At 39.7% G+C, this 20,718-nt stretch overlaps 1 protein-coding gene across 1 annotated transcript; it reads right to left on the bottom strand.

Annotated features, from left to right (window-relative positions):
* Nucleotides 1-5,493: 5,493 nt before the first annotated feature.
* LOC308233661 (olfactory receptor 51A4-like) lies at nucleotides 5,494-6,447 on the bottom strand (the record flags this gene model as incomplete). Its single annotated transcript, XM_080640636.1, has 1 exon — nucleotides 5,494-6,447. One exon carries the CDS (start codon nucleotides 6,445-6,447, stop codon nucleotides 5,494-5,496), a length of 954 nt encoding a protein of 317 aa, XP_080496762.1.
* Between the last annotated feature and the right edge of the window lie 14,271 nt (nucleotides 6,448-20,718).

Raw genomic sequence — 20,718 nt, forward strand, 5'->3', positions numbered from 1 at the left:
CTTGAGCCTACCTTGTAATTGGGGCCTTTCAAGAAACCACTAAATAAGTCAAATAATGAAAATTACAAGGCCTGGAAAGATCTGAGGTCCATTTTTCTCCCTCTTGTGACTTGAAATTAGCATAGGGATGCAAGTTGATATTTTTTAAGTTTAATACAAAGCTGGAGAGTAGAAAGTGTAATTATAGCAAGGTAATATTTATAAATAAGTATTGCTTTTCAGGTACCTATAATCCTATCTTTAATATTCAAATAATTTGAATTTTTGACTTTTGCCTCCCAAAATTGAACCCTAAAACTAAAATAAAATATAAACATTTAATTATACCTCGATTTTGGATACCTTTACTTTAAATAGTCTTTGAGATTTCCCAGAAGACCACTAAAAATCATAATAATTTGTTTTTTCATCTTATAAAAAGAGAAGGACTGGAAATATTTAAATTTATTTGGTATGGTACCATTAATGAGTTTAACAGGAAGAATAGTCAAATGAAAAGAGATGCTCTACTCACCTTAAGTTAAATTGGTATAATTGAATGTTGTTCATATAGAAATCTTACTAGGCAGCCATTGGCTCCTCGCAGTTCACCCAGATTTGGTTCTGATTGGTAGGTTTCTATGCCAGACAGCATCTCTGGGCCTATCTCTGGGCCTGATCAGAGAAGCAGGGCTGATCAGCAGCCCCCGTGGAGGCCCAGAGAGAAAGAGAGGCACGCTGCTGGCCAATCCCGGAGAGAAAGAAAGAGGCAAGGTATGATCAACAGCTGCCACAGAGGCTATGGATCAGACCCTGCTTCTCTCTCTAGGCCTCTCTCTGGGCCTGATCCAAACCCCCTCAGTAGTCAGTGCTGGGTCACCATGCCTGCAGTGGCAGCAGTCAATGCTGGGCCACCACGACAACCCAGCACTGACTGCAGGACTGACTTCTGGTGTTAGGTCGAGCCTTCGGTCATTACGGTCACTGCATTTATACATATATAGACTAGAGGTCCGGTGCACGAAATTTATGCATTGGGGAGGGGGGCTCCCCTCAGCCCAGCCTGCACCCTCTCATAATCGTGGACCACTGGCTCCTAACTGCTTACCTGCCTGCCTGCCTGATCACCCCTAACTGTCCCCCATGATGGCCTGGTCACCCCCAACTTTACCCCCCCCACTGGCCTGGTCACCCCTAACTCCACCCCCGCTGGCCTGGTCACCCCTTACTGCCCCCCTGCCGGCCTGGTCATCCCTAATTACCCCCCCCCCCTGTGGACCTGGTCACCCCACGCAGCCCACTGCTTAGTTGTTTGGTTGTCCCTCACTAGCCTCCCTGCTGGCCTGGTCACCCCACATAGCCTGTTTGGTCGTCTGTTTGGTTGTTTCGGTTGCGACGGTCACTTAGGCTTTTATGTATATAGATAATACATCCTAATATATAAAAACCCAGGGTCCGTAATGACTGAAGGCTTGATCAAACACTGGGTTGTTCAATCAGCAGGCTCTGGTGGGTGGGGATTGGCAAGCAGGCTGAACTGCTGACCTCTTGGGGAGAGAGAGAGATGGGGCTGATCAGTGGCTACCGCAGCTGCAGATCAGACTCTCTCTCTCTCTCTCTCTCTCTCTCTCTCTCTCTCTCGGAGCCTTGCCAGCAGCCATGCCTCTCTCTCTCCAAGAGATCAGCAGTTCAGCCTGTTCACCAGCAGCCTGGGGTAGCTGTTGATCAGCCCTGCCTCTCTGATGAGGCCCAGAGATAGGCCCAGAGATGCTGACTGGCATAGAAACTGACTAATCAAAACCAAATCTGGGTGAACTGCGAGGAGCCAATGACTGCCTAGGAGGCGGAGCTTCTGACGCTGACTGGCATAGAAACCAACCAATCAGAACCTAATATGGGTGAACTGTGAAGGCAGAACCTAAGGTGGGGGCTGAGAAGGGGTTTTAAGGGCAACAGCTGTTTGGTGTAAGGTGTGAGAAAATGGTTTAATTTTTAATGACCCATTTGGCATTATAGTGCATGCGGCTGGCTATCAGTCCAGATATAGGGATTATGTATTTTTGTCTGCAAAGAGCATCTCCTCCTGCTGCAAAAGGTTCCCCCACCCCCCATTTAAGTAATTCTATCCTATATTAACTACCTATACTAATAAAAGGGTAATATGCTAATTAGACCAGGTCAACTGTCCATCTTCTTGATGTCCAACTTCCTTCGTGACAAAGCCATGGTGGTGGGGGTTGAGGCAGAGGCAGTTAGGGGTGATCAGGCTGGTAGGAGAGGGCAGTTGGGGGTAAGATCAGGCTGGCAGGGGGTTAGGGGCAATCAGGCCAGCAGGGGAGGGCAGTTGGGGGCAACCAGGCTGGCAGGGCAGGGCTGCTGGGGGTGAGATCAAGCTGGCAGGGGAGGGCAGTTAGGGGCTATCAGGAAGGCAGAGGCAATTAAGGGTGAGATCAGGCCAGCAGGGGAGGGTAGTTGGGGGCGAGATCAGGCCAGCAGGGGAGGGCAGTTAGGGGTGATCAGGCAGGCAGAGGCAGTTAGGGGCGATTAGGCTGGCAGAGGAGAGCAGTTAGGGGTGAGATCAGGCCAGCAGGAGAGGGCAGTTGGGGGCGAGATCAGGCCAGCAGGGGAGGGCAGTTGGGGGCAAGATCAGGCCAGCAGGGGAGGGCAGTTGGGGGTGAGATCAGGCTGGCAGGGGAAAGCCATTGGGGGTGAGTTCAGGCAGGAAGGCAGAGGGGTTAGGGACAATAAGGCAGGCAGGCAGAGGGGTTAGGGGCAATAAGGCAGGCAGGCAGAGGCAATTAGGGGTGATCAGGCAGGCAGGCAGGTAAGCAATTAGGAGCTAGCAGTCCTAGATTGTGAGAGGGATGTCCCCAATTGGAGAGGGTGCAGGCTGGGCTGAGGGAACCCTTTCCCCCACCATGCATGAATTTCATGCACTGGGCCACTAGTATAAAATCCTATATAATTAAAGAGGAATATGCTAATTATCTGTTATGCCATGAGGCATAACAACTGACAGCGTAATGACCAGATCACGGATCTGCAGGAGGGTGGGGCAGCGAACTACAAGCAGGCAGTGGAGAGCTACAAGAGGGGGCAGGGAAGCAAGCTATGAGGAGGAGGAGTGGGGTGGGCCTGATCTCACCCTTAATTGCCTCTGCCTTCCTGATAGCCCCTAACTGCCCTCCCCTGCCAGCTTGATCTCACCCCCAGCAGCCCTGCCCTTCCAGCCTGGTTGCCCCAACTGCCCTATAGGAGGGCGGCAGAGAGCTACTGGAACACGGATTCGTGTGCAGGGCTACTAGAAAATATATGTGTTAGTCAACTGTATGTTACTGGTAAGGCTTCTGGTAAACAGCATGCTATTAGTAGTTAAGTTTTGAGGTTATGTCAAAAGTTACATATGGATTTTCAAACTACACGTGTAGTCATTGTCTTCAACCCCTGAATTGTTCAAAGATCAGCTGAACTGCCCTTTCATATTGTCATAAAGCTACACATTTTGGCAAATTTCTTCTTAGACCTCAGGGTTTGTAGTCATGAAATAAATAAAATTAGGTTAAATATGATAATTAATTAAGTAAATGAGATTCAAGGACACCTATGCATTTATATATATCTAAATCTCATATCAGGGTGGGGGAAAGTCAGATTTATCAAAATGTATGTATTCTTATACATAAAATCTGATGTTTTTAATCTGGAACCCAATCATTTTTGATTAGGGAGATACTGACCAAGTATTTGGTATCTTTAACTGTCTCCTTTCTTGTAAAGTGGAGCTAAAACCCTGATTTGGTTCAGTGGAGAGAGCATAGGCCTGCAGACTGAAAAGTCCCAGGTTTGATCCCAGTCAAGAGCACAGGCCCAGATTGCGGGCTTGATCCTCAGTAGGGGGTGTGCAAGAGGCAGCCAATCATTGATTCTCTCTCATCATTGATTCTCTCTCATCATTGATGTTTCTATCTCTCTCTCTCTCTACCTTCCTCTCTGAAATCAATAAAACTATATTTTAAAAAATAAATAGAGTGGAGCTAATAAAACAGCTCATGGACATGAACAACAATGTGGTGATTGTGGAGGAGGAGGAGGTAGATGGAGATAAAAGAGGATATAGGGGAATAAATGGTGATGGAAAAAATAAATAAATAAATAAATGGAACTAATAAAACACTTCCCTTGATTTAAGAAAGAATAATTTTAGCCCTAGCAAGTTTGGCTCAGTGAATAGAGTGCCAGTCTGTGGACTGAAGGGTCCCAGGTTCAATTCTGGTCAAGGGCACATGCCCGAGTTGCAGGTTCAATCCCCAGTAGGGGGCATGTGGGAGGCAGCCAATCAATGATTTTATTTCATCATTGATGTTTCTATCTCTCTCTCCCTCTCCTCTCCTCTCTGAAATCAATAAAAATATTTTAAGAAAAAGAAAGGATAATTTTAGTAATGTAGTTAATGTTTGGAGCTTGAGATCGACACTAAATAACAATTTCTTTCTCTCTTCCTAGAATAAAGTATTTTAAAGATTTCTATCACTTGCTTTAGTTACATATTAATGTGCAAAAATAACACTTTCACAGGTATAGCATATTACTAGTGTTATCTCTCAGTTGATATATTTATTAATCTATCCATTTATTCATTAATATGTATTTATTATAAACAGTCTTACAGATATTTCATAAGGTAATGAAGATGCAATGGCAAAGACAATAGACATGGTCTTTGATTGCCATTAAACAGTAGTTTTGTTAGCAGGTAACAAGAGTTGTAACTAATAAATGCAATTATCTATGTCCATAAATATTCATTTGTTTATTGAAGAAGGAAATTAGATTTACTGAATAGAGTATATATCAGAGATTCAGAAGAAAGCAACACAGTGCCTCTCACAATAATTTTTAATTGAGAAACATAGACATGAAGATATTAGTAAAACATTGCTGTGTTATAATAAAATCATCTATTGAGTATATTAAAGGCTAATGGGAAGTACCAATTCTACTAAGATATCAAGAACATTCATAATGAAGAAAATTTTGTTTAAGATTGGTGTTGAAATTTGAAATTAGGGAATTGGTAAAAAAGTTAGAGTAAGGTAAAGGCTGGCATATATGTGTATAAATATATTGACTCGTCTAGTTTGAAAAGTGGCAATCTGTAGCTGGAGTTGAGTGAGGTTGGAGAGAAGGGTAGGAATAGGAAAACTGAAAGCTTTCTAAAACGTGTTAGTAACTTAGCCTTTATCACATAATTAATTGTGACCACTTAGCTATTTAAACTCAAATACTTAAATAGAAAAGAGACATTAACATTATTTCAGTAAGATTCCTCATGAAATACTAGGGATGATGAATTGGGTCAAGACAATAACAAAAATACCATCATCCTCTTGACAGATAGTACCTTAACTCTTCATAAACCATACTGTTAAATGATGACATGTTTCTCAGAGGGGAAATGACAAATAAAAGGGAAAGGGAGAATCAGGGCATCGTTTTAGCTAAGGCCATACTTGACTATTTGAGCCAGTTCCTCCTGTTCTTACATATCTTCTGTACTGCAGACCTTATCTGTTTAGTTTTTAGGCTATAAACCAAGGGATTAAGGACAGGGGTCAAGAAGAGGAAGAGATTGGCCATGGTGACATGGAGAAGAGGAGATGTGAATGTACCAAACCTATGAATTAGAGCCAGCACAATAAGTGGCACATAAAAAATGCAGACAGTGAAAATGTGGGAAACACAAGTATTAAGTGCCTTGAGCTGGCCGTCTTTGGATGCAATACCCAGCACTGTTTTAAAAATCAGGATGTAAGAAATGACAATGAACAGAGAGTCAACTCCAAAGGAGCAGAGGACAAGGAATAACCCATAGATGATGTTGACTCTGACAGGGCCACAGGCCAGCTTCATAACATCAGGGTGATAGCAGTAACAATGAGATAGAACAGTATCTTTGCAGAAGGACAATTGGTTGAGTAGTATTGGCAAGGGTGCCATCAAAACCACACCCCTGACTACGGCTGCAAGCCCCATCCCTATAATCCGAGGAGGGGTTAAGACCACAGTGTACTGTAGTGGGTTTCGGATAGCTACAAAACGATCAAAGGCCATAGCCAGCAAAATGGCTGACTCTATGGAGGAGAAGGTATGGATGAAGAACATCTGTGCTAGGCAAGAGCAGAACTCAATCTTTCTGTGATTTAGGAGAAAGACATTGAGTACTGTAGGTAGAGTTGATAAAGACAGACCCACATCTGTGGCTGCCAACATAGACAGGAAGATGTACTGAGGTTCATGGAGACTGGAGATGGTTTTGATAACAAAGAGGATGGTGAAGTTCCCTAGGAGGGCAATTGCATACATAACACACAGTGGGATAGAGATCCATATTTGTACAGCCTCCATTCCAGGAATACCTATTAGAAGAAAAGTGGGTGGCTGAAACCAGCTATTGTTTATAAACCCCATAAATGTATTTCTTGAGATCAGCCCAGGTCAGGTTCTAAATGTTCCTATTGAAAGAAAAACATACATTTTAAATCAGTAGGACATAATCCATGTAACTCCTCTGGACAATACTACTCCTAGGCATCTTTATATCAAGTATTGATCCTAAGATGTTTCCAAACCTATTGGAATAACTACCTGAAATTAAGACAATTGGTAAATGCTTTTAAAATGTTAGTGACTAGAGTTCTTTTGGCTTATAACACTTTAATCATTGATCAAGTGACAATGAAAAGTAAGGACATACTTTTGTTTCTATCCAAAGCTTAGAAAAACTGTATTCTCAGAATGCTTTCTATTTCTCTATTTAATTATGTTTGCATCTAATTTTATATTTACTCACCTTAGCTGAATCTTTAAAAGAAGTTTCTGCACTTTATCCACATAAACATAAAGCCTAATAATATTCAGGAATCTGGAAACCTGGGCATTTTTCCTGTTATTTACATGCAGAAATAAAGCAAGGATATTTTAATAACCCACATGATCCCCCAAGGCATTAAAAAATTCATGTGGTGCCATTTATACAATTAATTTCTAGGTTGTTCAATATGTTCTTTTAAATTAATATATTGATTTTTCAAAATACAAAAAAGTGATAAAATAATCAAAGTGGATATTGTCATTACTTCTTAGCTGGTGTTAGAATAATATAAAACTTTAACAAATAATTCCTTAAACACAATTCAAAATACCTTTTGATATAACCAGTTTTCTTCCCTTTGCTTTAACTATCTTCCAGAATATCTTGGAATTCATTCTCTTCTTTTATACTTCTCTTTCCCTTCTGTTTTTGTCACTGATCCAGTCAATACAAGCACCAAAAACATCAACACACCTGCAACTACCATGTAAAACTTAAGTATATACTTAGTTCATTTTATTGCCTCTATATGTAAAACTTAAGTATATACTTGGTTCATTTTATTGCCTCTATTTTTTAATACTCCTCGTGCCTATATGCCTAGCCCTTTTCAATGAGAATGTTTTTTGTTTCAACTAACATTTTTTTTCTAGTCACTCTCCATTCTAGCCAGGTTGGTTTCTTAATACCACCATACAAGACTTAATCATTTCCACATCAGAATATTTGCACACTTCCTGATGTAATCTCAAATGTGATCATGCTTTATCTCAAATGGTAGTAATTAAATTCATTGCTTAAAAATCAGTCTATAGCCAACATCCTATATAATTTTTCCAAGAATATTTCATGTTAGAAAAATTTCTCTAGCCATTAAATCCCTATAGAATATACTGATTTTTTTCTTACATCTGTCATTTACCACATATGATTTGATATCATCTTCCAACTGTTACCTGAATGAGTTTCCCTTATCAAATTTGAATTTAAATGCTTGTAAGATTGGCTTTTTACTCTTCACATATCACACAGTAATGAGAATCTAAAACTGTATGGATATGGAAAGCACATAATAAATTTTGCTTAAGCAAATAAATTACATACTTAGAGAGTCCCACTGTATCATATAATTGCTAACCCCCAGCAAAGATTTAAAACTCACCAGTAATCCAGGCTTCCTTTTAAACTCTGATGTAAAACATATTTTTTTGGGGGGGGATCATTCTTCCTACAGAGGCTTATTTAGAACTGAAGAATATATGCCACTAAATCTGAAAGGAGAACAAGAAAGATATATAATCAGGTAGAGAATATACTAGTAAATTCTGTTTATCAATGTGCTCAATTTTCAGTTATCCTTTGCAGGGTTTTCACTTATCTGTGCTGGGTTACTCATCCTAGCCAGAAAGATACTTTACGGACTTTATCTGGAGATCCAAAAGAAAGTTAACTATTCCAATTAAATATGTCCCACCTTCAATCTCCTGAAAAATCCTTTTAAGGCATATAATTTCTCCAGTCATGTCCCAGAGCCCCAAAAAAGACCTTGACCTCTTACATATGTACTGTGAATTATTACAAGTTAACCTTGAACTCCATAACACTTTTCAGGATTGTCCAATTAAACTTCTGTACTATCACCTTTTCCCAACTCTTCATTTTCTTTTCTTTCTAAGGACAGTGAGCTTCCACCACTTGTGAATTTATGGAAAACTGTCATTAAGCAGCTCCTAAAGATGCTGCTGCCTGTTATTTTAAAGACTATAAATTCAATAGTTATTCTATATGTTTTGCAAACTCTTCATGAAAACAGCACACTTATGGGTTGACAAGTGAGTTAAGCAGCATGATTCTTCTCTTTTCATGTCATTCTCCTGGGCATAGCAGAGATTGGATGGTTTCTTATGAGACGTTAGAAGCCTCTCATAGAGGTATATATGCCCAGCACCAACCAGAGTTCTTTATTGCAATAGAGAATCTTAGATGGAAGGTGCCAGAGGGAGGTTATTAAACTATTCTCATGAGATAGTGGTTTAAATGTGCTACACATGAGATGTCATAAAAACAAATTATTTGGATGCAAAGGTGTACCAAACTTGCTTTTCTCAACACTCCAGAGTCCTTATAATTAATCACACATTCAAGCTTGAAACCAGTTGTATAGCAACTGTTCACCGTAAATATATGATGAGCTCTTCTTTAGAAGTGGTTTTTCCTAAGTGACCCTTAAGAATCCAGGTTTAGTTTTGATTATTTCAGAGATAAATCATTTGAAGATGTAATTCTCTATTTTCTTTTTGAGAATGATTTTTATCATTACCATTGTTATGCATGCCCATTATTATATTGTTTCACATCATTGTCAACTGCATTTTTTTGAGAAGTATAGCATAATTTATGTTAAACTGAGTTACCATGGTCTCATTAAAAATTTTGGTTTTCTTGCCCTTTTTTTCTGTAAAGCTGCTATTTGTAATTTATTTTTCCTCTCCTTGTAAGGTTTTATTATGTCTTCCCTGTGACTGTAACTTTTTTTCTCTCCTTAAAAAGTATTAATCTTTATTTCCTATTTTATTAGGAACCCTAGGATGGTACTGAGCATATACTAGTAGAAGTTATTCAACACATATGTGATCAATGAAGAATTAATGGTGATGGGGAATTTTGCTTTTCATCAAAGTAGAGTAGGAGAGATTGAATTTATATTCCAATCCAAAACAACCAAAATAATTAAGACAAAATGTATAAAGCAATAGTTTTCAAGACAATGAATATCTGGCAACAAAGAACTATAATCCCTGAGAGACAGAAAAATATACTAGATAAATAAATAAAATAAATACTACAATTGCCTCAGCTCACTGCTTTGAGAGAGTTTCCAGGCTATGGTAGCAGAAACCCAGATAGAGCCCATGAACTTCCTGAGTTGCAGAACAATAGCTGAGAATGAAAGAAGACCAAAGTTTTTAGAGTCCATTAAACAGAGCACTGGAGAAGAGAGAACTAACTTCACATAAAGAGAATCCTGGAAGTTTTCAGAGGGTCCCTGCAAAATTTCTGACATCAATTACCATTTGGGGAGTGGGGAAGTTTCCCACACCATCAAGGAGCAACTCTCCAATTCAAGTCAATTCTGATACTTTCTACCTGCTGATAGCATTGGATTTCATACATTAAGAGCTCAGTCCCACAAGACCATTCTCCACTCAAGGTTTCAATTTGCAAGTCCATATTGTTACCTGTGCTTGACCAACTGTGTAAAGATTGCAGTGTCCTACCTGTCTCCCCCGACTCCCTGCTGCAACCCAGGGGTTTAATGCAGGCACTAATTGCAAGTTTAGTTGTTACTTGTATTTCTGACTAACTGGTTGTAAATTAGAAGTTCCCATTACCTGCTCCTTGGGTTCAATTAATTTGCTTGAGAAGCTTACATAACTAAGAAAACCTGATAATTAGATTATCAATTTATTCCAAAGGGTAAAAGAATATGAGTCAACAGCCAAATGAAGATATATGTCAAAGTCCCGGAAAAAGGAGCTTGTGGAGTTTGGGACCTAGATAGTGGCATAAGAAGTGTTCCAATCTGGAAGCTCTCTAGATGCCCCCCCCTTTTTTTTTGGTTTTTATGAAGGCTTCATTACATAATCAGGACAGATTAAGACATTAATCATTGGTAATTGATTCAATCTCTAACCCACTCCAAAAATCAGGGAATGGAACTCAAAGTTCCAGCCTTTTTTTAAAACAATTTTTTTTCTTTATTGATTAAGGTATTACATATGTGTCCTTACCCCCCCTTCCCCGCAATTGCCCTCCACACCCCACTCTCGTTTCAATCAGAAAGGATATATGCACCCCTATGTTCATAGCAGCACAATTTACAATAGCTAAGAAATGGAAACAGCCTACCAGTAAGTGCCCATCAGCAGATGAGTGTATTAAAAAACTTTGGTACATCTACACAGTGAAATACTATGCTACTGTAAAAAGGAAGGAACTTCTACCATTTGCAACAGCATGGATGGACCTGGAGAGCATTATGCTAAGCAAAATAAATCAGTCAGAGAAAGATAAATATCACATGATCTCACTCATTTATAATGAACAACATAAACTGATGAACAAAAACAGAGACAGAGAAGCATCGATTAGATGCTCAAACCTCAGAGGGAAGGTAGGGGAGGATGGTGGTAAGGGGGAGAGATCAACCAAAGGACTTGTGTGAATACATATAAGCCTAACCAATGGACACAGACACCAGGAGGGTGAGGGCATGAAAGTTCCACCCTTTGAATACATGGTTGGTTTCCCTGGCAAAGAACCCCTGGCTTTCAAAAAGTCATCCCATTAACATAGTGGGGGAAATGGGCATGTAATGAATAACAAGTAACACTCATTTCACTTTAATGGCTCTGAAGTGATTTCAGGAACTGAGGACTAGAGATCTAATGTAACACAAGATGTTCCCATTGTTCTTAGAAAATGTCATGGGTTTGAGGAATCGTGAGGCAGGAACCATGAATGAAGATAAAATAAATGAAAACTATATTTGCTCATCAGAAAAACCAAATGTATATATTTCTTATGAATCACAATATTGCAGTCTCCCTCAAATATTTCACAGGTTACTGACCAGTGCATATGTGTAAAGAAACTAACTGAAGCCAAAGAAATAACCACAAAAGTATAAGAGGAATCAAAACCAATATTCACACATGGTCTGTTCACAGCCACAACGAAATAACTCATACTTCACAGAATATAATTAAGTATAAGATTTTGAAGAATAAAGTCCCAGTAGTGGGTAGTAATTAGTAGTTGGTTTTAAGTTAAATGTTGTCTTGGTCATGCCTGACAATTTTTTTAAAAAATTAATCCTCACATTAGGATATTTTTCCATTGATTTTTAGAGAAAGTGGGAAGGAGAGGGAGAGACAGAGAGAAACATCGATGTGAAACATTGATTGGTTGCCTCCTCAACGCACTCCGACCAGGGCTGGGGAACCTGTAACCAACATACATGCCCTTGACTGGAATTGAATCCAGGGCACTTCAGTCCATGGGCCAATTCTTTATCCACTGAGCCAAACTGGCTAGGGCTCATGCCTGACATATCTTAAACACAAGACCTTAAAGATCTGTTTCCAGGTAATATAAAAGTATATCAAAACAAAATTTAAGAATATTTATAGGAGATTCTGGTAAGATGGTGATATAAGTAAATGCAGTACTTGAATCCTCCCACAACCACATCACAATTACAACTATACTATTGAACAACATCATTCAAAACCATCTGAAATCTAGCTGAACAGAAGTCCTACAACTAAAGATGTAAAAAAGAAGCCACATGGAGACTGGTGGGGGAGGTGAAGACAAGAAAAAGGCCGGTCCCAGCTCCACACCAGGCCCCCGGCTCACGGTTTCAAGTACTAGAAAAAAAACTCCCCACAGCTATTGGCTGTGAAAACCATATGGATTCTGGCTAAGTGAGACTAAGGGCTGCTGGAGTTCCAGGATTTTCTCTTAAAGAGCCTCCACACAGAATTACTCAAACTCACTCACTGTCTGCTGGGGCACCAATGGCATGCAGAGTAGAACTGGGTTGTCTGTCATTGGGGCAAGAACTGGAAGAGCAGCTTTATCCCAGAGAAAAGTGCTGGAAGAAACCATTGTTCTTTTCTGGGCCTTTCCTCCACAGAACCAGCAGGTGGGATCTATATCTGAGACTCCATCAAAAGACATGCAGATGGGGGAGGGGAAACCATAAAAATCTTAGAGGAATCCACAGGCAGCAAAATCTCAGACATATGCTGAAGCAATATTTTCACCGATACAGCTCCTAGGGCAATGGAAACTAAAGAGAAAATAAACAAATGGGACTACATAAAAATAAAAAGCTTCTGCACAGCAAAAGAAACCATCAACAAAACAACAAGAAAACCCATTGCATGGAGAACATATTTACCAATGTTGTCTCCAATAAGGGTTTAATCTCCAACATTTACAGGGAACTCATACAACTTGACAAAAGGAAGATAAACAACCCAATCAAAAAATGGGCAATGGACCTACATAGATACTTTTTGATAGAGGACATACAGAAGGCCAAGAGACATATGAAAACATGCTCAAAGTCACTAATCATCTGAGAGATGCAAATCAAAATAACAATGAGGTATCATCTCACACCTGTCAGAATGGCTATCATCAACAAATCAAGAACTGCCAAGTGCTGGCGAGGATGTGAAGGAAAGGGAACCCTCAGGCCCTGCTGGGGGGAATGCAGACTGGTGCAGCCACTGTGGAGAACAGTATAGAGTTTCCTCAAAAAACTAAAAATGAGGGAGTGAAAAGATGGCGGCTGGCAGGACGGAGGCGAGGGAAAGGAAGTGAGTGAGTGAGGATATGAAAGGAGAGTGTGTGGATGTGTGTGGTGTGTGTGTGAGTGAGTGAGGGAAAGTTAAATCTCGCAGGAGCCGCAGGGGCTGGCAGACAGGCTTTCCTTGACAAGGAGAGACTACCACCGCTGCAGGCACTCCCCGGATGGCGGGACTTCAGCATAGAGCCCACACCATCTTGAAGGGGAGAACGGCCTTTTTTAGGAACTCATCAACATCACCAACCCGACAGGCCTTGGAACTGCCCCGTGACCCAGCAGCCACTCCAGCCAAAATCCTGCTACCCGAGCTGCAGACCCGCGGACCCTGGGACCTCCACCTCCAAAGGTGCACTGTTTCGGCAGCAGTAAGTGCAACCTCTCCCTCCCCAGCGGCAGAACTCCGGATTCGCGAGTATCCAGCTGTGCAGGCAGCCAGGGCACTCCACTCCTTAGGCAGTGCTTGGGAGCCGCTGAGAGCCCCTGAGGGTGTGATTCTGCACAGACAAGGGTGTGCAGCCCTGCAGTAGAAATTCTGAATTCCCTCTTCCTGGATAACTGCCCACATTCACCCCACTGGCTCAACTGCAGTGCCAGGACCCCTCAGAGTGCATCAGAACTGTGTGCCCGGCAAGCACACCTCCACAGAGGCGAAGTTCCAACAGGCAGGCACCCTGAGCCCATCTACCCACAGGGCGCTAGTGGGAGCCACTGTGAGCTCTCCCTGGGTGCGATCTTGAACACGCAGGGGCACACTACCCCCCAGCAGTAGAAGTTTTGAATTCACTCATCCTGGCTACTGGCCCACAGGTGCCTCAATTGCGTGGCTACACTGCCAAGGCCCTTCAGAGTCCTTCAGTGTGCCTCGCTGGCAAACATCCATGGGGGCTCCTGTGAGCTGCCACTAAGAGTAAGCGCCTATCCACCACAGGTGCAACAGCAAAAGCTGGGTCTGCCCACCCCAATACTGCAGAACTCTGGGCACCACAGTCACGCCTTTCCAGAGAGCAGGCCCCCTGAGCCCCATCACCCCAACAGACGGTTCCTGGGTGCCACTGTGAGTCCCTGCTGGGCACACGTGATTTCAATTAAGGGTGCAAGAAGGCAAAAATTGGGACACTCCCCTCCACGCGGCTGACTTCTGGACACCGCAGTTGTGCCTCTCAAGCTCGCAGGCTTACATCAAGAGAACCCAAATAGCTCAAGTAGGGAGCTACACTAGATTAACAACCCCAGGAGAGCTGAGAGATTACGCCAGTAGCACCATTCCCAAAAGAACCTGGGTAGCAAAGCAATTGGATCTACAATTAAAACATTATAGGAAAACATGGGAAGACAAAAAAGCAATCCCCAAAGGAAAGAAAAAGAGGAGCCACCAGAAAGGGAGTTAACTGAATTCGAGGCTACCAGCTTATCAGAGATAGAATTCAGAGTAATGGTTATAAGGATGTTTAAATGGATGGATGACAAATACACACAACTCAATGAGAACTATAAGGAGCTGAATGAGAATGTCACTAACATGAAAAGAAACTAAGAGAAGATGAAGAACGACATAGCTGCAATAAAGAACACAATGGAAGGCCTAAACAGTAGACTAGAAGAGGCTGAGGACCACATCAGCGAATTAGAAGACAAGGTAGGAAAAAAACACACAAACACAGCAGCAACTGGAAAGAAGACCTAAAAAGCAAGAGGAGAGCCTAAGGGAGCTTTGGGACAATACAAAATGAAACAACATTCACTTAATAGGGATACCAGAAGGAGAGGAAGAGAAGCAAGGAATAGAAAACCTGTTTGAAGAAATAATGACAGAAAACTTCCCTGATATTGGCAAGAAAAAAACTATGCAAGTCCAAGAAGTACATAGAGTCCCAAACAAGTTGAACCCCAAAAGACCGACACCAAGACACATCACAATTAGATTGGCGAACACCAACAACAAAGTAAGAATCCTAAAGGCTGCCAGAGAGAGACAGAAAGTTACTAACAAGGGGTCTCCTACCAGAATATCAACTGATTTCTCAACAGAAACACATCAGGCCAGAAGGGAATGGAATGAAATATACAAAGTGATGCAAAGCAAGGGACTGAATCCAAGAATACTATACCCGGCAAGGCTATCATTCAAAATTGAAGGTGGAATCAGAAGCTTCACAGACAAAAAAGGGCTAAGAGAGTTTATCACTACCAAGCCAGCAATGCAAGAAATGCTAAAGGGACTGCTGTAAAAAGAAGAAAGAGAAAGGCAAGAAGAAACACAAACACTAAGGAAAAATATGACAACAAACATGTACTTGTCAATAATAACATTAAACGTAAATGGATTAAATGCACCAATCAAAAGACATAGGGTAGCTGAATGGATAAGAAAACATGACCCATATATTTGCTGTCTACAAGAGACCAACCTCAGAGCAAAGGATTCACACAGACTGAGAGCAAAGGGATGGAAAAACATTTTTCAGGCAAATGGAAATGAGAAAAACCTGGGGTTGTGATACTTATGTCTGATAAAATAGACCTCAAAGTAAAGGCCATAATAAGAGATAAGGAAGGCCACTACATAATACTAAAGGGAGCAATTCAACAAGAAGATATAACTCTGGTAAACATATATGCACCCAATGCAGGAGCACCCAAATACATAAAAAGTCTCCTGGAAGATATCAAGGGAGAGATCAACAATAATACCATCATAGTAGGAGACTTTAATACACCACTGATATCACTGGATAAATCCTCTAGACAAAAAATCAGCAAAGAAACAGCAATTCTAAATGACACACTAGATCAGATGGACCTAATTGACATCTTCAGAGCATTTCACCCCAAAGCCACAGAATATACGTTCTTCTCAAGTGCACATGGAACATTTTCAAAAATAGACCACATATTGGGTCACAAGCAAAGTCTCCCCAAATTCAAAAAGATTGAAATCATATCAAGCATTTTCTCAGACCACAATGGTATAATATTAGAAAAAAACTACAATAAAAACATTCCAAAAAATTTAAACACTTGGAAGCTGAATAGCATGCTACTAAACAATGATTGGGTTATTATTGAGATCAAAGAAAAAATTAAAAACATCCTGGAGACTAATGACAATGAAAACACAAGATTGCAAATGCTATGGGACACAATGAAAGCAGTCCTGAGAGGGAAGTTTATAGCTCCACAGGCCTACCTCAAAAAAACAAGAAAAAATGCTAATAAATGATCTAACTCAACAACTCAAAGAATTAGAAAGAGAGCAACAAGAAAAGCCCACAGTGAGCAGAAGGAAGGAAATAATAAAGAGCAGAGCAGAAATGAATGACATAGAGACCGAAAAAAAAAAAAAAATACAAAAGATCAATGAAACCAAGAGCTGGTTCTTCGAAAGGATAAACAAGATTTGATGAACCTCTAGCCAGGCTCACCAAGGAGCAAAGAGAGAGGACCGAAATAAATGAAATCAGAAATGAAAGAGGTGAAATAACAACAGACCCCACAGAAATACAAGGATTGTTAAAAAATACTATGAACAACTCTAGTCTAACAAACTATACAACCTGGAGGAAATGGACACATTCCTAGAAAAATACAACCTTCCAAAACTTACTCAGGAAGATTTTAAAATTTCAATAGGCTGATAACTATGGAAGAAATTGAAGCAGTCATCAAAGCTTCCAGCAAACAAAAGCCCAGGGCCAGATGGCTTCACAGGGGAGTTTTACCAAACATTCAAAGAAGAACTAAAACCTATCCTCCTCAGACTATTCCAGAAAATTCAAGAGGAAGGAACACTTCCAAGCTCCTTCTATGAAGCCAGCATCACCCTGATACCAAAACCAGATAAAGATAACATAATGAAAGAGAATTACAGGCCAATATCCCTCATGAACATAGATGCCAAAATCCTCAACAAAATTCTAGCAAATCGGATCCAGCAGTACATCAGAAAGATCATACACCATGACCAAGTACGATAAACGTGATACATCACACAAACAAATTGAGAGATAAAAATCATATAGTCATATCAATGGATGCAGAAAAAGCATTTGACAAAATCCAACACCCTTTCTTGATAAAAACTCTCAGCAAGGTGGTGCCGGAAACCAATCATTCTACCACTAATAGAAAGATGTGGCCAGGAAACTGGGAAGGTTTGTCAACAACCTAAATTGTTTTGATCACTCACTGTTTAGTTGAAACATTGTTAGCTGAAGCAGCCTCCACCTCTGTTTCTCCTATGTAAATTTCTATTATTGGAATTTCCTGCCTAAAGGATATGAGTGTATCTCATAACCTTAATAAAAGGCCAGAGCAGGGGGTAGTCCTCCCACTAGAGGTGGGCTCCCGCCTGGCCCCCCAATATTTCCAAATTAACTCTTTTCTAGTCTCTCTCTTCATTTGTGTGCGGCCTTCTCCAGAAACCGGACCCTGAGTGGGCCCTGAACCACGCAGGACGTGAAAAGGGTTCACACATCTGGCGCCTTCAACACGGGACCTCTGAAGGAGAAGGTATTTTTCGCCTAAGAGCGAAGGAAGGAAAAAAAATACACCGAGAAAAGTGTGGAAAATTCACTGAGAAAAGGTGAGGGAAATTCACCGCACGCAAAGCCCATGGACTAGCTGCAGAGTCGCGATCTGTAAGTACGGTGGGAACGTCTTTTTCAGCCAGGCTAATGGGGAAGAATTAGATTATAAAATAATGTGGCTTCTTGTTCAAATTAAAATCTTAATTGGTATTTGGAATTTAAAATCTGTAATAAGAAATGAAACTCCATTGCTAAAACTGCCTCTGGTGCGGAGAAATTCAAAGGTGGCAGGAGAGGGCAGGGCTATCCGCTCTCCCGCAATGAGATTACTTAAGGTTTTGTTTAAAAAGTATAAAAGAACTCGCAGGGAAATGCAAATCTTGGCCAAATTGGGTGCTAGTTATTACTTCGGAAAGCGAAAAAGAAAGAAAAAATTTAAGATCTGTCTATCTTTTAGGCATGAAAAGAAATTCGGCCAGATCTGTTGCTGAAACTTACCCGGAAGTAAGCAGGATGTGGGGGAAGGGAGACACATGGAGATCCAATATGGAAGCCCACTCTCCCAGTATGCTAATTTAAACTTTCCTTTTTCTCCATGAAAAAGTCTTCTCCAAAGAAATTCAAGCTAATTCCAGCAACAGTAGTTTTTCAAATGCTAATGAACCTTGTTAAAAATTAACTTTTAAGGCCTACGAGAAAATAAGTAAATTTGTCTCTGTTATAGAATTTATCCAAAGTAAATGCTTTAATTATAATTGACTCTAGAATCTCAAAGAAATTGTTGAAATATAGATAAATAATGTATTAATTATAAAGAGCTAAGTAGCCCAGGTAACTGGCTACGCCCTTTGTTAATGGAGGAAGGGGTAGACGCCCTTCCCCCAGCAGACAGGTAATCTAGTTTCCTGCCAGGAACCATCTTTGAAAAATGTGGTAATTTACATTAGAATAAACCAAACCGAGTTTTACAGAGCTACTGGCAAATAAAAAGTAAAGTTTAAATTTGCCTCATAAAAAACCTAGAGGACAGAATTGAATCTATTAATTGATTATGTCTTGTATTTTTCTTAAAAATGTAAAGTGTTATTAATCTAGGAAATGCTAAATATATTTGACTTGCCAGCTTTAAAAGTTCAAAGTGCAAATTAAATTGGGAGAAATTATATAGTTGTGGTAATTAAATGTCTAAAGTATAAGAACTTATTTTTGAGAAAATAAAATGTTGTGTTTTCTCTAATAATTAGGAATTCAAAATAAGTTGCTTATTATTGGTCTAATTAAAAAAGAGGATTAATTCAAATTTTTCTATGCAAAAACTAGTTTAAAATCTAATTGGTATCTTAAGATAATTATAAAAAGTATTATAATCTTTAAATCATATATGGATATATATATATATATATATATATATATATATATATATATATATATATATATGATGGTTTGTTTTTTTTTTCCATGTTAAAATTTCAAGGCTTTAACAGAGATGATTCTTGGAAAACTCCAAGGGCCCGGAGTAATACAAGAAATTTATTCTCTCTTCTTAAAGGAAATCTTTTTAAATTTAACAGATCTAATATACTTGAAATTGCATGGAAAGCCTTATCAAATAAAAATTAATAAATATATTTTAAATGTTATGAAGGTTTTGTCCTCTAAGAAGGGCAAAATGAAGTAACTAAATATTTCTTATAATCCAACAGCAGAATTTAAAATGACAAAAAGCCCGCAGCCGCCTGCATTCTTAATTAAGCTAAGAGGTGGGGCAACATTTGCTGCTTGTGAATCAGACTTAAACATTTACTAAATTTGCTTTGCTTTTTAAATGAAGATACCTACTTTAATTACTTAAATATATTAGCTTTTTAAATTATAATCAAGGTTTTCAGCTAAATGAAAAGCCAATATTTTTATAAACAATTCTAATAAAGATCAGAAACAGCTAGTGAGATTTTTGTTTGTCTGCAATATAAATTTGACTGTCTTTTAAAAGAACAGATTAGACAGCCGCCATGATGGCCACATGGCTTGCTGGTCTCCTTGGAAGCCATAGGGGCCAACCCTTTCCTTTGGAATAAGCCAATGTCTTTGTAAGCAATTTGATTAAGTATTCTAAGAAAGTTACTGAAGGCTTCCCATGATCCCTCTGTATATGCAAATTAGCTAATGGGGATACTCTTAAAAAATAAATAAATAAAATTCCAGCTTAACAAAAAAGGAGAAATTTGAAAATTTTGAAATCTCTTTCACTGGTATTTACAGGATAAACTGAGGATTGTTATTAAAATATTAAATCTAATCTGTACTAGTGGTCACCATAACCTTAAGAGAAATTGTTTCATGTGACAAAGATTTTTAAATGAAACTCTCTGTAGCCTGAAAATTATTTTGGAAGGAAATAAAGAGGTTTCCTTCAAATATCATAAGGATTGTAATTGATAACCAATGCATTAGGCCTCAGAAGGTGGAGATAAGAAAAGATTGTCTTAAAACTTTAAATGACTTTCAGAAATTATTAGGGAACATTAACTGGTTAAGACCTTATCTGAAGATCTCTACAGGAGAAATGACAAACTTATTTAATTTACTTAGAGGTGACGCTAATCTTTCCTCTCCCCAAACATTAACAGATGAAGCTAGGAATGAGTTGCTAAGAATTGAGCAGGCAATTTCCTCAGCCCAAGTAGCACGGGTATAGCCCGAATTACCTTTATTGGGACAAATTAACCCTACTGCAAATAGTCCCACTGGAGTCATTTTTCAAAATAAAAATTCTGCCATTATTGAATGGGTCCACCTAGGGCATCAATCCTCTAAAACTGTGGTTACTTATGTAGAACTATTGGCCCAATTAATATTTCAAATTAGAAGACGTTGTAAACAGCTTAGAGGGGAAGAGCCCAGTGTATCTACCTCCCCCTCACTGGAAAGCAATTAGAAATGTTATTTCAGACTGATAT

This window comes from Plecotus auritus (assembly GCF_963455305.1).
Source record: "Plecotus auritus genome assembly, chromosome: 9".
NCBI lineage: Eukaryota > Metazoa > Chordata > Mammalia > Chiroptera > Vespertilionidae > Plecotus > Plecotus auritus.